General features: G+C 38.1%; 1 protein-coding gene and 1 long non-coding RNA gene across 2 annotated transcripts in view; one reads left to right on the forward strand and one right to left on the reverse strand.

Moving 5' to 3' along the window:
* Positions 1-9,026: 9,026 nt before the first annotated feature.
* LOC107753780 (kelch repeat and BTB domain-containing protein 8-like) lies at positions 9,027-13,814 on the reverse strand. Its single transcript, XM_016570005.1, has 4 exons — positions 13,768-13,814; positions 12,587-12,794; positions 10,590-11,707; positions 9,027-9,671 (listed from the first exon to the last, which is right to left on the reverse strand). Exons 1-4 carry the CDS (start codon positions 13,781-13,783, stop codon positions 9,208-9,210), a joined length of 1,806 nt encoding a protein of 601 aa, XP_016425491.1. The 5' UTR covers positions 13,784-13,814; the 3' UTR covers positions 9,027-9,207.
* Positions 13,199-16,880, forward strand: part of LOC107753781 (uncharacterized) — a 20,908-nt gene continuing 17,226 nt past the window's right edge. The window contains exon 1 of the long non-coding RNA XR_001641501.1: positions 13,199-13,535. This is a non-coding gene — a long non-coding RNA (uncharacterized LOC107753781). The remainder of the gene's footprint in view (positions 13,536-16,880) is intronic.

Below are 16,880 nucleotides of genomic sequence, written 5' to 3' on the forward strand. Positions count from 1 at the left end.
ATCACACTCGTCTTCAACTACAGAGAGAGATGTAGGTAAAGGGAGAGAGAGGTTTCTCATTTCAGAGGTTTTTTGCTGAACAATAATGTTGATAAACCTTTGAATATAAGTCTTCTTGTTTTAATGACGTCACTTTGTGAAATTCTGAGATAATTGAGATCATGTAACACCACATCCCAGAAGCAAGGGTTTAGGGCATTACAGGCATCAGAAGACATAAGAGGCAAACTATCTTTTACTGTTGTCAGCATGATGTATGTGTGAAAGAGGTTGAGAATTCCAGGAAGTGACAACTTTCCTGTCAGAAGGAGCCAGTCAGCATTTCTCAAATTATATGGATGAGTTCCTGAAAATGTTAAAGGAGAGGGGGTGACACTTTTTGTGGAAAGTTTTGAAAACGTTAGAAGTGCTTTCACACATACAGCACTTTCTGGAACTGCATTTTTCCATTTAGAGGTCACCTGTGAACGAGACCCGTTGTCAAAACGGTGGCAGATCAGCTCTGGCAGTTCGCTGGCTTCAGAAGTTGTAACATTGCCAGATCAGTTCTGTATTGATGCTTTGTGTGAACAAAGCTGTAAGATTAATGGTTTGAGCATGTGCAAAGTCAAGAGTTCGAGCCAATAGTAAAGTTCTGTAGAAGCTCATGCAGTTACTTCATGCCGTTTAGTTATAAACCTGAGACATGGGAGTAAAAAAAAAACGTGATTCTGGAAAGACATTGTTGTTGAAACATGATGTTTTATTAGCAAGGTTCAGGAGGAGCACGATCAGATAATCAACCAATTCAGCACAGGTGGAGCTCGTCTAGTTGATCAACTTAATTAGCTTGATATGTATATATATACACAGCCAACCCACCTGGGGGGGAGTTCTCTGTGTTCGGGCTATTTTCCGAGCTCGGAGCACCTCCTTCAAGACAGCAAGCCAAATATGCTTACTATAAGCTAAATCCTATTATATGCAAGTGCGAACTCGTGAAAAAGCTGTTTAGAAGTCACCCTAGACCCTACGTCATTTTCCTAAATGCATGTTTTTACTCTTATTGAGAACAATTCATACATGCAAATTTTTTTTTTTTTTTTTTTATCAAAACTTCTCTTGTGATGTATGTCTGACTTCTCCAATCACTGGATTCGACTTCTTCAGTCTCTAAGCTTGCATTCAGATCTGCCCCATCCAGCAGTCGTGACACCCTGTAGCCCACGACTGGTTGCCCAATGACCCTAAGCAGGGTTGGGCTTGGCCAGTACCTGGATGGGAGAACTCCAGGGAAAACTAGGTTGCAAGCAGGAGGAGCTCATCCTGTGGTCTGTGTGGGTCCTACCACCCCAGAATAGTGATGGGGACACTATACAATAAATGGATGGGGCGTTAAACCGAGGTCCTTACTCTCTGTGGTCATCAAAAAATCCCATGGCACTTCTCATAATGGGTAGGGGTGTCCTGGCCAAATTCCCTCATTGGCCCTTATCATTTGTGGCCTCCTAATAGTCCAATAAAACATTGACAGCCAGTCAGAATTAACCTGACTTTAAAGCGCTTGAGCATTTAAAGAGGTAGACAGCAGGACTGCAGTGGCCACTTACAATAAACAGAACTTTATCATTCTTGGTCTGAACAGGCCTAAACTGCACATACTTTGAGCCATAATAGTGGTTCTTGCTCTAGTACTAATTTAGTTATTATTAATAGTTTAATAAGTTATTGCTCTTACGTGCATCACAGCATGAAAATCATCAAATATTTTGTGATTCATAGTAGTATTAGTAATGTTAGGTTGCATGCTTGGACTGAGTATTTAGGCTTATAGAAAGCGTTTACAGTCACTGCTGCACTTTGGGATGCCATGTGGCCTCAGAGGCCACTAATTCCTTCTTTATCTATACTCCTGTCCTCTGTGGCAGGTTGTGGTAGGGTAATGAGGCTCGCTGGGCAGTCCTTCAGGGCTGGCACATGCACCACACTCCTGTCCCGGGGCAATGGGATGGCACAGACGTAATTACATTCAGAGAGTGAAAATGAGAGAAAGAGCCAAGTCAGAGGTCTACAGGCCATGGTCTTTTCCCTGAGCATGTATACTCAGCGCTCCGAGGAGGGACAGTGGGACCATCGTGATCTGCGGAGACTTGTTTTAGAAGTTCACAGAGACCCAAAGGCCTAAATAATGAGAAACAACTGGAAATCTGGCTTTCGCTAAATAAAGCCCAATGATATATACTCCAGAGTGCTCATCTACTCACCCTTCAGCAATATCAACCAAAACATGTTTGGCTGTAAGTTGGACAGATTACTGTCAGTGAGGTGGTTTTTCAGGCAATTTCAAAAAGGAAAATTTCACAAAACTGCAATGGAAACAGTTTTTTTCGCATTTACAGGTCACCCGGCGTGCATAAAATTCACATGATCATTCTTTAATGTACTATAACCTCCAAGAAACACTTTATAGATGGCCGCTCCCAAGTATAAAGGGCTTTCCTTGCCAATATCGCTTGGATAACCCCATTTACTCTGCAGTGCATTAGGTTCCGACATGGCTACCAGAGCTGATCGCTGCCACTCTAGTCAATGCTTGTGTTTATACCAGCCACGTCAGAAGCGTCTCTCCGTGTTGCTTCGCAAAAATTTATATGCCTGCATCTCCTTTGATTAAAAATACTGGCTAGTACAGTGGCTGCAATACACGTGAACCTACCAACATCAGTCACCATCATTTATCACAAGAGGAAAAAGAGTATGTTTTAGTAGCATTAAATTTGGTTAATGGAAACACCGTCATTTAGCAATAGTTCTTTATCAACATTTATAAAATATCTGTATCAAATCTGTAATGGAAGCACATCTAGTGAAACTTTGAATCACTCAACCGATTTTTCAAAAACTAATTCATACAGGAACAAAATGCCACTATGAGTCAGTTACTTCTACTGTGGGTTCTGGTGCATTCAAGTCCTCCTGGGAAGTTTGTAGACTATTTACCAGTTGGAAAAGTCGTAACTAATAACTTTGATTGAAGCAAGATAGCAATATAAATTTTTTTGCATAAAATTCAACAAGATTTTACATTTTGACCTCTAGATCTACAAATGTGTAAAGATTGTGAATTGAGTTTTGCTCTTTTTTTTTTTTTAATTCAACATGAATTTATGAAGATGCTGTAAATTGAATCATTACATATTCGTACTATGGTACAATTTGTACTAATTGTTCAATACCTTTTTGAGGTGGAATTTTCAGAATGTGCGAGGTGCTGCATAATATGCAAGATGTGAGTGTGACGGTCAAACACATCCATCTAGTACTGATAAACAATGTAAAAACAGCATAGTGTAAAGGATGGCATTGTGTATTAATAATAATTGTGTCTAAAATGTAAGTTACTTGTTATTAAGTTGTTCATTAAACCATTTATTTTATAACAGCAATATCACAGTCGCAGTCAAGAGGCTGGTCTGAAGAACAGCACTCTTTCTATTGCTTAATTAATCAGTAATGAAAATTTACAGCTCTTAAAGTATCAGACCGGTTGCTTGCTTGTGTGCAAATGTGTGACAGTGTTTTTAATACCGTAGCAACACCTCACATCACTAGCTCCGAACACCTGCCTGCTCATATAGTGATTCATTACTCACATGACATGGAGATGGAAAAACAGCAAATGAAAGAAAAGCATTTTGATGAGAAAGATTTGTTCAGTACCATTACGCCCATAAACTCTCAAATATCAGTCACCTACAAGATTGCTTCTCAATTCATCTCATATCCTCTCCAACTGTAATAAAAACCCATTCCTGATGACACCTATTAGGTCACAGTCACGTATCGTATTGAAGAAAACAACCCCGAGCAAGAAGAGAAACTTACCAGCTAAATGATGCACATCAGTCTGCTATTTTTTTTTTTTTTTACTTTTTCTTTTTGTCATATAGCCTGGGTTTTAAAAGATTCATAAAACATGTATAATTTTTTATTTAGTTTACATTTTTTAATGTTTCTAAATAATGGTTCTTTCATTTAAATAATGATCTCATTAGCATTATATAATGTAAGTTGGCAAAGAAGAAATGCAATATATATATATATATAGAGAGAGAGAGAGAGAGAGAGAGAGAGAGAGAGAGAGATGGTCTTTAATAATGTTTAATTATTATAAATATGTGTTTAATGGCATATTTTTTCTAAGTAGTCTATTATTAATGAAAGCCAGTATCATTGATACCAATAGTGCTACTGATGTCTCTATTAAATGCATTTTCCCTTTAAGTCATTAAATATAGCCATTTAACTTTACAGTATAACTGAATTTAATAGGCTTTGAAAACAAATTACAAATTGTAATTGGACTACAACTTGTATATGCATAAACTATAAATTGAATATAGATTTATCTTTATTCAAGCTACTACAATTTTTTAGCGAAGAGCGAGTGATCTCTTTGTCTTTTGTTTTTGTTGCAGCAGGTTTTACTTTAAAAGCAGTGCTGTCTTTTTAAAACCTGATGCACATGACATATATATGATATGCACACATATGGGCATTATTAATATTCTGCCTAGATGATGACCATGAGCAATTTACTTTTCCTGTGTAATCAAAGAATTTATGTTCAGGTCAACTTAGGCCTTTGCAATTGTTGTTATGAGTACAAATAATTCATATGACTGATCTTTTTAAAGCATTGTGAAGACAGTTTTGGAATTAATTGGAAAACACATTTATTCTAGACTTTAAAAAAAAAAAAAATTCAGTCAATCAAACAATCAAAACATTTTGGATTCTTGTTTCACCCCTAGGACAGAAAATGAATCATATTTCATCTACCTTACAATGTCACAGTGAAGGAACAATAGAAAACATCAATCAAAAGACGCTTCCACACAAAAGTGATTACTACATGCGCGTCTTTCCAGGTTTACAAAATATACAACCTCTCATAATTCAGCATCTCTCATAAACATAGATTACACGTTTGCGAGACATGGATCATTTTCAAAGATTACCGTTACCAGCTGACGACGGCGCGATTATCCTTCATTGCAAATACTTACAACCTTGAAAAGCTTTTGCGATTGTGTTTAGGTTATAAATTACATAAGAAACCGCACGTCCTCATGAATAAGCACCAGACATGAATAAGCTTCTTACAGGAACGGCTCGAAGGAAAAAACAGGGATGAAAAATACAAGCATGAAAGTCCTTCATTTCACATGAGCTGCAGGCATTCATGCTTTCCTTGCATTCTGATTGTCTCCATCGTAATGGATTTGGTTTTATGTCATTGCTTTCTAAACAAAAGAAATAGCAGTTGTGCATTTGTCTCGTTTCAGTGAGGTGGGCTCTCTGGCGGTATCAGGGGTCTCTCTTCCATTACACTTCCAACAGCCCGACTGCCAAAGTCAAAGCTGCTCAGGTGAGCTTATGATGGAGCTCCAGCTGGGAGCATTTGTTTTGTGTGTGTGGTAGAGAAGCGGTGGAAGCGTGTCTGATGTATTCCTGCTGTCTTTCTTCCACTGCATATAGGGTGACATTGGGGAAAGTGAAGCCAAGGGCAGTATGATGAAGCCCTCTGCCTTTGCTATTACACATGGGACTGCTGGGTCTCACACTCGTTTTCTACCTTCTCTCGCTCTCTGGCTTTTTTTTTATATATGTTCTTCCTGCGTGCTGCTGGCATAATAGACACTTAGGAACCGGTTTATATGGTATATTAGATATGTAATATATTTGTCAGTGTCGATTGTGTCTTAAAATAAATTCTGAACTGTTTTTTTTTTTTTTTAGATTTGAGAGTAGAAGTCTGCTAGATAAGTTGACAAGTTAATTTTCTAATTTGTCACAATTTTGGAGCAAATGAATATTCAGTTCTCCTCCTAATTTGATGATAATTGCACATACCCCAGCATGAGGGAGAAACTCTTTAAAGTAGATGGTCAATTCACGTGAAGCCAAGTGAGATGAAAGCAGAAACTCCAGTCAGATCGATATGATTGTAAGCTCAGGCTGATTTATGAGACAACCACTTCATAGACAGAAAAGCACTGAAAACAGCCATTCTTTAAAAATTGATAGGCACAAAGAACTGAAAGAAGCATTGAATTAAGCCTGGGTTTGTATCTTCTTTCCCCTATTTGTGATTTTATATTAAAAGAAAACTAGCTGCCTAGATCACTACAAAAGCATTCTCCTTACTTTACATTCATAGCTTCTTTCTACATATGAATGAAACATTTTAAAGGGTGCAGTGTAACACTGCACCGAATGTTTGCTGAAACAATACAATGACTTTGCTAGTAGCACCCAAAAAATAAGGCTGTTTATCAGCCAGGACATGCAAGCAGGGCCATAAATAATAATACAAAAAGAAGTACCTAAGACCATATATTTCATTGTTATAGTTATTGTAATAGTGCAAGAAGTTGGAGATGAGATATAAAATTTTCTCTGTGGCTTGTTTTATATACATATATATACATAATACCGAAAATGACTTTAAGCAACATTGCTATTTTTTAACATTATTATGCCATATTTATTGTTACATATTTTTTAAAACCTCGTATTAGTCGAATGATTACATGTAATATTTGCACTTTTAAAATTTAATTTGCATATAGGCCTAATTCCATATAAATTTTAAATGTACAAAATCTAAAAAAAAAAAAAAAAAAAGTTTACTTCCTATATCAGTTCTTTACTCATTGCAGAAATACCAGCACCGCTCATTTACTTTTTATTGTTTTATTTTTCAAATTATGTGCAAGGTGATTTTCACAGTAGAGATCAATGAATGTTTACTAAACTCTCACACCATACATACAAGCAAACCAACTACATAAAAAATGAACAAAATGTAAAGCAATAATACAAAAGGAAAAGAAAACACTGTTTAAACTTCTGTGGATAAATTAACTGCAAGCTGTGACAAATGGAAGAACTGGCTATAGAGCATTCACACCGGCAGCAGCCAACAACACAAAAGTATAATTTATAAATTCTTTCCAAGCTTTTATTTAACATCTAGACAGACTGGTGTTTTGGAAAGTAGCACTGCCATAACTTATTTTCTGTAATGCTTTGTGCTCTTTAAGACTGACGCAATCACAATGAAACAAAGGAACACACTAAAAAAAAAATGCTTGTTATTATGTTTTGTGATTTTTTAACAGAGCAAAATCATAAACTCTAACAAACCTAAGAGTAAATATTAAAATAAAAAAAAAATAAAAAACACACACCCATCTGAAAGGAGGAAAAAAAATTTAACAAAAAAAACTGTGCAAGTACAGCAAACATATGGTACAGTATATTACACATAAAACAAACCATTTAAATACAGTACTGTGTATCGACAATAATCCTGAGAAGTGTCCATTTCTGGTTCCCGTGCTACTGAGCGCAAGTATGTGAAACGTGCGGCAACTGCACCAAAGCCAATGCAATTTCTCATCCCTCTCCCTCCACCAAAGCCCCAGATGAAGCTGGGCCTCGCAGGCGCCAAAGAGCCCGACACGAGAGCGCATCAGCTGTCCTATTTAAAGATGCCGTTCACCACGTCTGTGTCTGAAAACAGAGCGCTGTATTCTGAGAAGCTCTCAAGGGAGGAAATAATGTAGTGCAAAATCAGGAACCTGCATGACGAAATAAACATGAGGCTGGAAAAACAACACAATAACTTAGAAGACTGACATCTTTTGGAAGCGTCAAGCAATGACAAATGGCTGTAAAATCACTGTATATCCTGTACAAGATTGTCAAAAAGCAGCACCAAAAACAATTCTTCTCCTCTGTAGTTTGAGACTGGAAGATGAGGGGATGGAGGGAACAAAGAAAGAAAGTGTTCATTTACAGGGAAACGCTAAAATAGGAGGACTGGATTCATTGGCGAAACAGACCTTTCCTAAAGTCAAAGCACCTTAGTGCAGAAGCAAACTGAACTGTAAGACTTTATAGTGGCTTTTCTCACTCCATCACTGATGCCTGGGCTTTTCATGTGAACAGGCACTGTAACATCCCTGGATAGCAACACATCTCATTGAACGTTAACCAACCCATGATGGCAAAACAAAGGCCATTTTTCTGGAATTATTCGTTTCTAATGCACTTTATCTAAGGAACAACGACAGAACACCTGTTATTGCTGCCACGGGGTGCAGGCTAAGACTCCTTGAACACGTTTTGGCATTTTGGAGGCACCTATAGGTTTCAGATACGAGGAGTCAATAAATGACAGTGGAATGTGAGCATCCACATTTTGGCCAACTCTTCTCCAACCCTATCGATGTTCTCTCCTGATCTGAGCTGTGTTTGGCTGTCAACAAATTGCCCACTTTTGATTTCAGCTACACATAAAGCTGGTATCCTTTTTTTCTTCTCCAATATGGAGACGGAGTAAAATCTTGTACCCTCACTAAAGATCTGGCTGGTGATGCGAAATTGCAAAGATACAGATTTCGATGTGGGAGCTGCACGAAACATCATAAAAACAGAGTCCAAATGAAAATTAAAAACTGCTGTGATGTTTTAGCACATGGGTAGACTTAAAAGGAAAAAGAAAAAAGATTTACAAAAAAAAAAAAGAGCCACCTACGTGTACATCTTGGCATACAAATTGCTTTCCATTAATAATCAAAATTCTCTAACTAAATTCTTAAGAAAACCACAAAGAGTCAACTTATTCAGCTGAAAACCTGAAAGAAATTACAATAAAAACTCAGTATTCACACTAACAGTGAGCAAAAATGCTCATCATACCCGTATGAATATTTATAGCTTTACATATTTATTTTTTTTCACAACTGTTGACACACTGCTTGTCCTTAAGGACATCAACTGCTCATGTTCACCAACAATGCATGCCAACAACCCAAGCCAAAACAGAAACAAAAACTTAGATATAAAGGAGCAGAAACGACTCAACATCTGCAAAAAAAAACTAAAGATAATTGCACTTATGATTCACTTTTCTAACTGTAAAACAAGCGATTGTGTGGGTGCTTTGTGCACAGTTGTCTAACATAAAATACTGCTTTTTTTTTTCTTTTTCAAACAGCACCCTCGAGTTTATTGATTGAAACCTTTAACGCTTTATAAGACTTCCCCTGCAGTTCTGGTGTTGGGGACACAAACAGCACCATGTATTGAGCAGTACCATCATCCCTCTTCTCCAAAAATATTGATCAGCGGTCTCAAACAGCACATCCTCGACGCTCACAGCACTTTCTGAAGACACTGAGGGTATAGTTTGGCCACCACACACTCAAAATGGCGGCCGAGGTCCCAGAGGCGGTCCGGCGTCTCGTAGACCTTTGTCCATTGGTCAGCTTCATCGTCGTACTGGTAGAGAGAATTCTTGCGGCTGGTACGAAACACATGTTCTTCTACCATGACTTGCGTAGCCCGAACAAACAGATGCAATCTGCCCTGAAGCAGAAGCACCTTGATGTAGGGGCTGGTCGCTTGCTCGAAGGGGAGGTCTCTTTTACGGCACCAGGTGTTCTGCTCGATGTCGTACACCTCCACGGTAAACATGCGCTGGTGGTTTCTGCAGATGCCTGCTATGTAGTAGATGCAGTTTTTGTACAGGGCGGCCAAGCCTTGAGTACGAGGAACTTTCATGGACGGTAAATGGCCCCAGTAGTCTTTGCGTGGGTCAAAACAGAAGAAGTATTCTCCTGGGAAAATGTCATTAAAAAAAGAATGATCAACATCCAAACGGATGGCCAAAATTGCTAAATATGTAATTAATATCACAAATTAGTCATTTATATTACGTAGCACCAAAATTAAACTACTTGTCCAAAACTGAAAATTCTGGACTCACAAGGTTGAAAACTTTTAGTTTTTATTAATATTTTGAATGACCTTTTTATTGTTATATTTTTGCTTTTATTTGAATCTTAGTTAAATTCAGTAATTTTGTTTTAGATTTTTGTCATTTTTATTGATATTTTATATATATATATATATATATATATATATATATATATATATACTGTTAGTTTTTAAGATTTATTTTCTTTCCAGTTACTCATTATAGTGCTTCAAACTAAAATTTGAATTGCTGCCTTAGCAACTAACTGTTTATATAAACTAATATTTATATTTTATTTCACATTTATTTCAATTAGCAAACATGTCTCGTTTTATATATATATATATATATGCACACACATTTAATAATAATGCTTATTATTTTTGTTGTCATTAATATTTTTACTTTTTTTTTTAACTGATTACAACTTTACCTTTTTCAAACAGGTGTGATATTACATAGGCAACAACTGTTGACTAGTGAAAGCATGTTTCAGTGTGTAATATCGACTTTAAACCGTCTTTATTTCAATTTCTATGGCATTGTTTGCTGAAAATATTCAGTGGCTGAAATTTCGGTCCATCCCTAATATGAAATACTAGTCTAGCTCTTTTGTGCTCTCAGTTATTGCTGATTTTGCTGAGAGAGGTGAACCCACCTGACCTTTTTATCCAAGTAGAGCAAAAAAGACATGACAGGCCAATGAATTACAAGGATATACACGTTTGCACACTTTGATGACCCTGATTCCAGGTGACTCTGCAATAACCCCACTTACCTTGCAGCACATAGATGCGGTCCTTATACTCTACTGTGCTGTGGAACTCCATGGCCACCGGCATGGGACTGACCGCTGTCCAGCAGTTGTCTCTGGCATCATAGCACTCCACAGATTTCAAAGCATTTCGTCCGTCCCCTTCATACACTCGACCACCCATAGCGTAGAGTTTCCCGTAGCAGTGCACTAGCCTGCAGCCGATGCGCGCCCGCAGCATGGGTGATCGCGGGAGCCACCTGTTGCCAGCATGCTCGTACTGCCAGAAGTCACTCTCTGCGCGATGGTCGATGCACACCTCACTATTGCTCGGCCGATAGCCTCCAGAGATGAAGATGTCGTTCTCTGACGAGACCAAAATGCCAACCTCTCTGAGGTCATTAGGTGGCTTGCAAAGCTTGTACACCTTACCGGCAACAATGTCCAGGCAAGGCACGGTCTGCTTCTTCCCTGAGTGCTTGTGAGCCGCGTCGAAGCAGATGACCATCTCGGATGCAGTCATACCCAGCCGCTGCGGGCAGCCATTGGTGCCGTTGAGCCGACCCTTATCCGAGGGATCCCTGGACAAGGCTAGGGCGAAGGCTGGGGGTATACGGCTCAGAAAGGCCTCGTCCAGCAGGGGCAAGCGGATGCATTTGGCAAAAACCTCAGGTAAATCTGCCTCCCGACGTGAGCAGTCATACTCCAACCACTGCACGATGCTTTCGTACACGTGCTCCTCTTTTTCCACGTTCAGATCGTCGCTGTTGAGAATGCTGACCAGCTGTTCTTTGGTCAGATGAAGGAACTCCTGCTCTCCCATCACGCACAGGAACTTCTTGCGGATGTAATCCTGTGAGCGCTCCCGCAACTCCTGGTGGCCGTAAGCATCTGCGAACATGAAGACCCCGATGCAGTTCTGAGGGTCCAAACGGCTGATCATAAACTGGGCACACTGGTCTTGGAGGGCTGGGATCTGGAAGATGCTGGCGGCGGTGAACAGTGCCTGCACGTTAGACTCGGTGAGAGTGACACGTGAGGTGTAAGCGTAGTCCAGAACCAAATGCATGGACTCAGACTCCACGCCAACAATCCGCACCTCCCGCTGACTGCTCTCTGTAAGGCCACTTGTGAACATGGATCTGACAAAAGATAAAACAAACACCATTACCATGTGAACAAAACAAATTTTTTACGACAGTATGCTTTTAATCAACTGTGGTTCTACAATGTGCGATTCCATTCCAGTACTTAACTCAAGCATGTTCAAGTCTAAATAAGTGGCACTCCAAAGCTTTTTTACATTTACATTTTTTACATTTAATGTGTAGTTTGTTAAAGGGGTCATATGATGCGATTTAAATTTTTCCTTTCTCTTTGGAGCCTGGTTCAATACAAGTTAAATTCTATTTAAAGAAGTAAAGTCAACTCCAATCAAAGCTTTTTTAAAACCAAAAATTATCAAACAGTTAATATGGATGCAAACCAGCAGGTCAATGCTCCAGGGGGTGAACACTTGTTTAGCCTTTGCAAGTGCAAATGTCTTTCTGAGGTGGCAATACTTTAATTATTTAGCATATCATGCCAGAGTTAACAGGTTTGCATGTTTATGACATCAAAGCTGAAGGACAATGATGTAATTACATCGTCAAGTGGCTATATTTTTTGGAAGAGTACACATTTGAATGTTTATTGCCTGCCCTGTATACTTACATTGGCTTACTGTAAACTATTTTTTTTAACTGAGGGACAAATGCTACCGATAGAGCTGATCTTGTATTGAACCAGGAACACGCCTTTAAAGTTTTTGCTGATTAAGTATTGAAAAGTCTGACTGTCTGATCAGTTTAAAGTCATCATACCCATGTATAATAATTTAATAGTTAAGTCGTTGTCATATTTTCAGTAAATGAAGGGTCTGTGTTTCAATCTTAGCTTTTATCACTTCACAGTTTCTCAACAAATGTTACGAAAATGGTTTATACTTAAAGGTTTAAAGCATTGATGTGTTGAGGAGCCACCTGAAGTAAGGACTGATGGCAGCGAGGACATTTCTGTGACAAGAGAATGTTTTGCCATGGTCCACTTCCACGACAATGTCAGTCAGCTGAGCTTCGTCGTACAAGGCTTTAAGCTGCTGGAGGATGTTGCAGGCATGAAGGGCATCTACCCCGTTGTAGCTTGTGCTTGCTGGAGTCCCATTCTGTACTTGTAACAGCTTTCCTACGTCTACAAGACAAAAGAGTTAGACAGCTGAGATGATTCCAGGTTTTACAGTGACAATAAACATTATAAATTACAAGTATGACTCTTTTGCAGTCGGTTTTAGTTTCTAGCTTTTAAACGGACATGTAAAAATGCTAACTTCCCATATTACAATTTATTAGCTCTTTATTTTTTAGAACTACATTTCAATGCTACATATAACAATGCTACAAAACTACATTAGAGTTTCAATGCAAAAATAAAACTGGAAAAAAAATATTTAAGAGCTCATTCAACAGATATTCCAAACCCACAGGCTCTGTGCAAAGTCAGTGGCATCCAAGTTTACTTACTACTATTCTCTTAGAGCTGTTCAGAACAAAAAAAAAATCGGAGAAAACATGTTATCCATTAACTAACCAACCAACCACAGCCCCCACATTACTGTGAAACTAGTTAAGAGCAGGAAAACTAGCAATAGGTTCCAAAGAACTAGTATTGCTTTCGACAGACTTGGACATTTAACACTCTCCTGATAATCTGATCGAAGAATTGTGTTTAGTTACTACGAGCAGGCGAGTTTCGGTGCTTAACTTGTTAGCTGTGCTAATCCAGGTGCTGTTTTACCGGTTAGCACAACATCAGGCTAGTCCGGTGTCGAGCCATTCAAGTCCAGACTAGAGCCCTTTCATAGCACTAAATAAACCGTGACAACGCATTGAATATGGCGAAAGTACAGAGTTACACGAATGAATGAATTGTATCGTAAATAAGCGAGTGTTTGCACAGTCACTCGCTGAGCTAGTCTCGCTAGCCGCTACCTCTCCGTACTTTTTCTGCCTATATCCAAACAACCACCGGAGTTTGCTGTATATTCGAACAAACCGTCTAACTCTATCTCGTTCCGTCAAAACTAAATAATATCAGAGATGAATAACGCGTAAACAGACTAGAAAACTTTTGGAAATAAGTTTGGATTTTGAAGAGAAGATCTAACCTCCACTGGCAGCCATTCTCCCCAATCTGTCGCACGGCGACTGTGGGAAAACGTCACTAATGGAATGGAGCCCCGGAAACAGGCAGCAGCCAATCAGCGTCGCCGAACGCTCGTGACCGCCAATAGGCTTCCGAGGCTGTCTGTTTTTGCAAAATAGTTCAAAGCAATATCAAGGGAGTTTATATTCCAGCAGGAACGTCCGTGCTTGTGTTTGTGATATGAATAACTGATATATATGAATATAAACCAGGATTTAGGGAGTTAAATGTATACAGTTAATTATTAACAACTAGAACGTAAACAAATATTCAGGATTAGAGGGACTAAATATACAAGTTTTAGAATGGCTGAATGAAAATTATTATTCTGATCTCTGCATACTGGTTTGGACGTGTGCCCTTCATATATATAGTGGTTACAGCACTGAATAATAACAGGTGACAAATCTATTTGATCTTATCTTTCTTCACATTTTATGTATCTTCTGTTCTTGCTGAAATGCTACAGACATCAAGTGCTACCACTTCCACAGCTTCAAGCTTAAAGGTAAAAACCAGCTTGGTAAGAAGAGGCAATGCAGCTCCCACTCTTTCTTTTCTTTTCAGTTCACTTAAGATTCATTTGTATAGTACTTTTAACAATAGTAATTGTTGTAAAGCAGCTTTACATAATTTCAGGCTGAGACCCCCAGTGAGCAAACACAATGCCACAATGGCCAGGAAAAACTCCCTGAAAGTAAAGAAATGTTAGGAGTAATCAGTGGATTTTGGGAACCTTATTCCAGATCAGCCAGGGAGAATGAGGCAGTAGGTTAAAACAAATTGTAATATTTTTCTTCAGTTACTTTGATTTCTGTAGCTGTCATGCCAGAGTGTAGCTTCAGACAAGTGTGGATAGGTTCATATTTAAATGATTTAATATAAAATAAAATAATAACAGTGTTATGCTGATGTTGGTTAATGGTCACATGGAGGTGAACAAATAAAATATAATTTTTTAGTAAGTGTTTATTTATTTTTGATTTTTAAATTATTGATTTTATATGATTTAATTATTTATTGGCTTTTCATCAACTCTTGCAAACCCCAAATTGGGAGACCCTAGTGTAGCTCAATACCTAATTGTACTCACCTATTCATCCCTCAGTTATCCATTCTTTCATTAATGTTTTTTAAAGCAAAACTAAATAAATTAATCTAAATTCACTGAAAATAATCTTATTTTTTCTTACTTTGCAGTGTAATGCTGTACAGGTTGTGTGAGATTCACTTACAAATCTACACCCCAAAGACTTGGTAAATAATAGCTACTTAAAGTCTTGATGAAACTGAAGTAACAACAGAGCTTTTCTTCCATATTGTGATGTACATCCCAATGAAACTGATTATCGAAAAAGAAAAAAAGGTTCTGTCCATTGTAATTAATTGGATATAAGCAGGTCTGGATGTAAGCTTGGCAGCCTGAATATGAATAATCTATTCAAAATAATACAAATTATTTATATTTGTTTCACATACTGATATAAAAACAATGGACATGGAATATATCAGATGTACTAATTCCGTTTAAGTCATCCAATACAACACTCCTGTTCTCATGCTTCCTGATTCTTGGCTCTGTGTGCCCTTATCTCAGGACAGAGGATAAAGGCACATGTTTTGGCCCAGCTTGTGTTCTTTTCTTCCTGTCAGTCGAGCACAGACTAGAGATCTATTTTGACACTGTCTAACACTGTACAAAAAGGTGGTCCAATAACTGCAATCCAGACAATCAATTTCATATTTTTCCAATTCCTTTCCTCCTCAACAACTAGAAAGGCCATGAAATTGCAGTCAAATGAAAGGCTTTCTGTTGCCTTGGCTGTATAATATCTTTTTGCTTATGTTTACATTCCTATAGCCTGCTACCTTTATATATAGTGCCAGATTTCCTGATATCAGCGCACCATATCATCATATATCCCTGGGACTGCACACTTTGTACTAACATCAGAGCAAAGCGGATTTACTCATTCGAAATGCGAACAGGTCAAACTTGAAAAGCTGTATTCCTTGCAAAATTCAGAATATGCTCAGGGCTGCGGAAAGCTACAATCACGCTATAAGGTTTTAACCTTGTAGTATTCCATCAGGAAAGTCTCTTCTAGCAGTCCTACTTGATAAGCTGCTGTACGTTTTATCTGGAATTGCTTGAGGCATTTATGGCATTTCAATTTCAGCTTTTGACAGTAAAGATATTTGCTTTGTTAGCCAGTCACATTTTTCAAGATATGCATTCACACCTGCCAGGAACAGAACACCAGTAACAACAAATATGGCCTTGCTTGCTTTGCAATGCATCTCAAAGCAATGTATGGCATCATTAAGGTTAGGGTATGATGTCATCAGGACCGGGACTAGGAGCACAGAGGTCTTGTATAACCCTGAAGGGATTTATTGTGAAATAATGATGGCTGACTGTACATTATCCTGCACCCATTATCCATGGATGCTCATCAAATAAACTACATGGACAAAATATTGATTTGAATTGAAATTATTATATAATTCCAATCCAGTCGCATCGAGTTCAACAGAAGGCTGCTTACTTTGAAAGTAAACAATAAACCTTTTAAGTGTTTTGGTAATCTTTGAAGATTTTTTTTTTTTAAACCAATTTGATTTCAGATTCTGAAAGTTCTGTTTATATGAACCCTAAACCTTGCAATCACCATGAGTATAATTGTCATTTTTGGCTTATGAAAAATACAGGCCTGTTGCGACATTTTTGCAAAAAAATAATATTACATTGCTCCTTGCACTTTTCCCAGCAGTTTCAAAGTCAGTTGTCCAGTGAGTGGCGTAAAGATGAGTGTTCAATTTTCTTTGAAACAGATAAATGTGACTGCCAACATTTTATTGCTGGTTCACGCACATATCGCGACAAGTCGGAAATCAAATGCCGATGCGTGGCGCTAAAAGGTTAATGCTTTATCGCTTTGAAAATAACATACTACCTACTCTAAATCTAACCAATACTGTTAAAGAAAAATAAATAAATAAATTAAAAAAAATAATAAAACCAGCCTAAGCTGATTGACTGCTTTGACTGGTCTCCCAAGCTGGTTTTAAAGT

This window comes from Sinocyclocheilus rhinocerous, unplaced genomic scaffold (genome assembly GCF_001515625.1).
Source record: "Sinocyclocheilus rhinocerous isolate Xijiao unplaced genomic scaffold, SAMN03320098_v1.1 scaffold711, whole genome shotgun sequence".
In the NCBI taxonomy this organism is placed as follows: Eukaryota; Metazoa; Chordata; class Actinopteri; order Cypriniformes; family Cyprinidae; genus Sinocyclocheilus; species Sinocyclocheilus rhinocerous.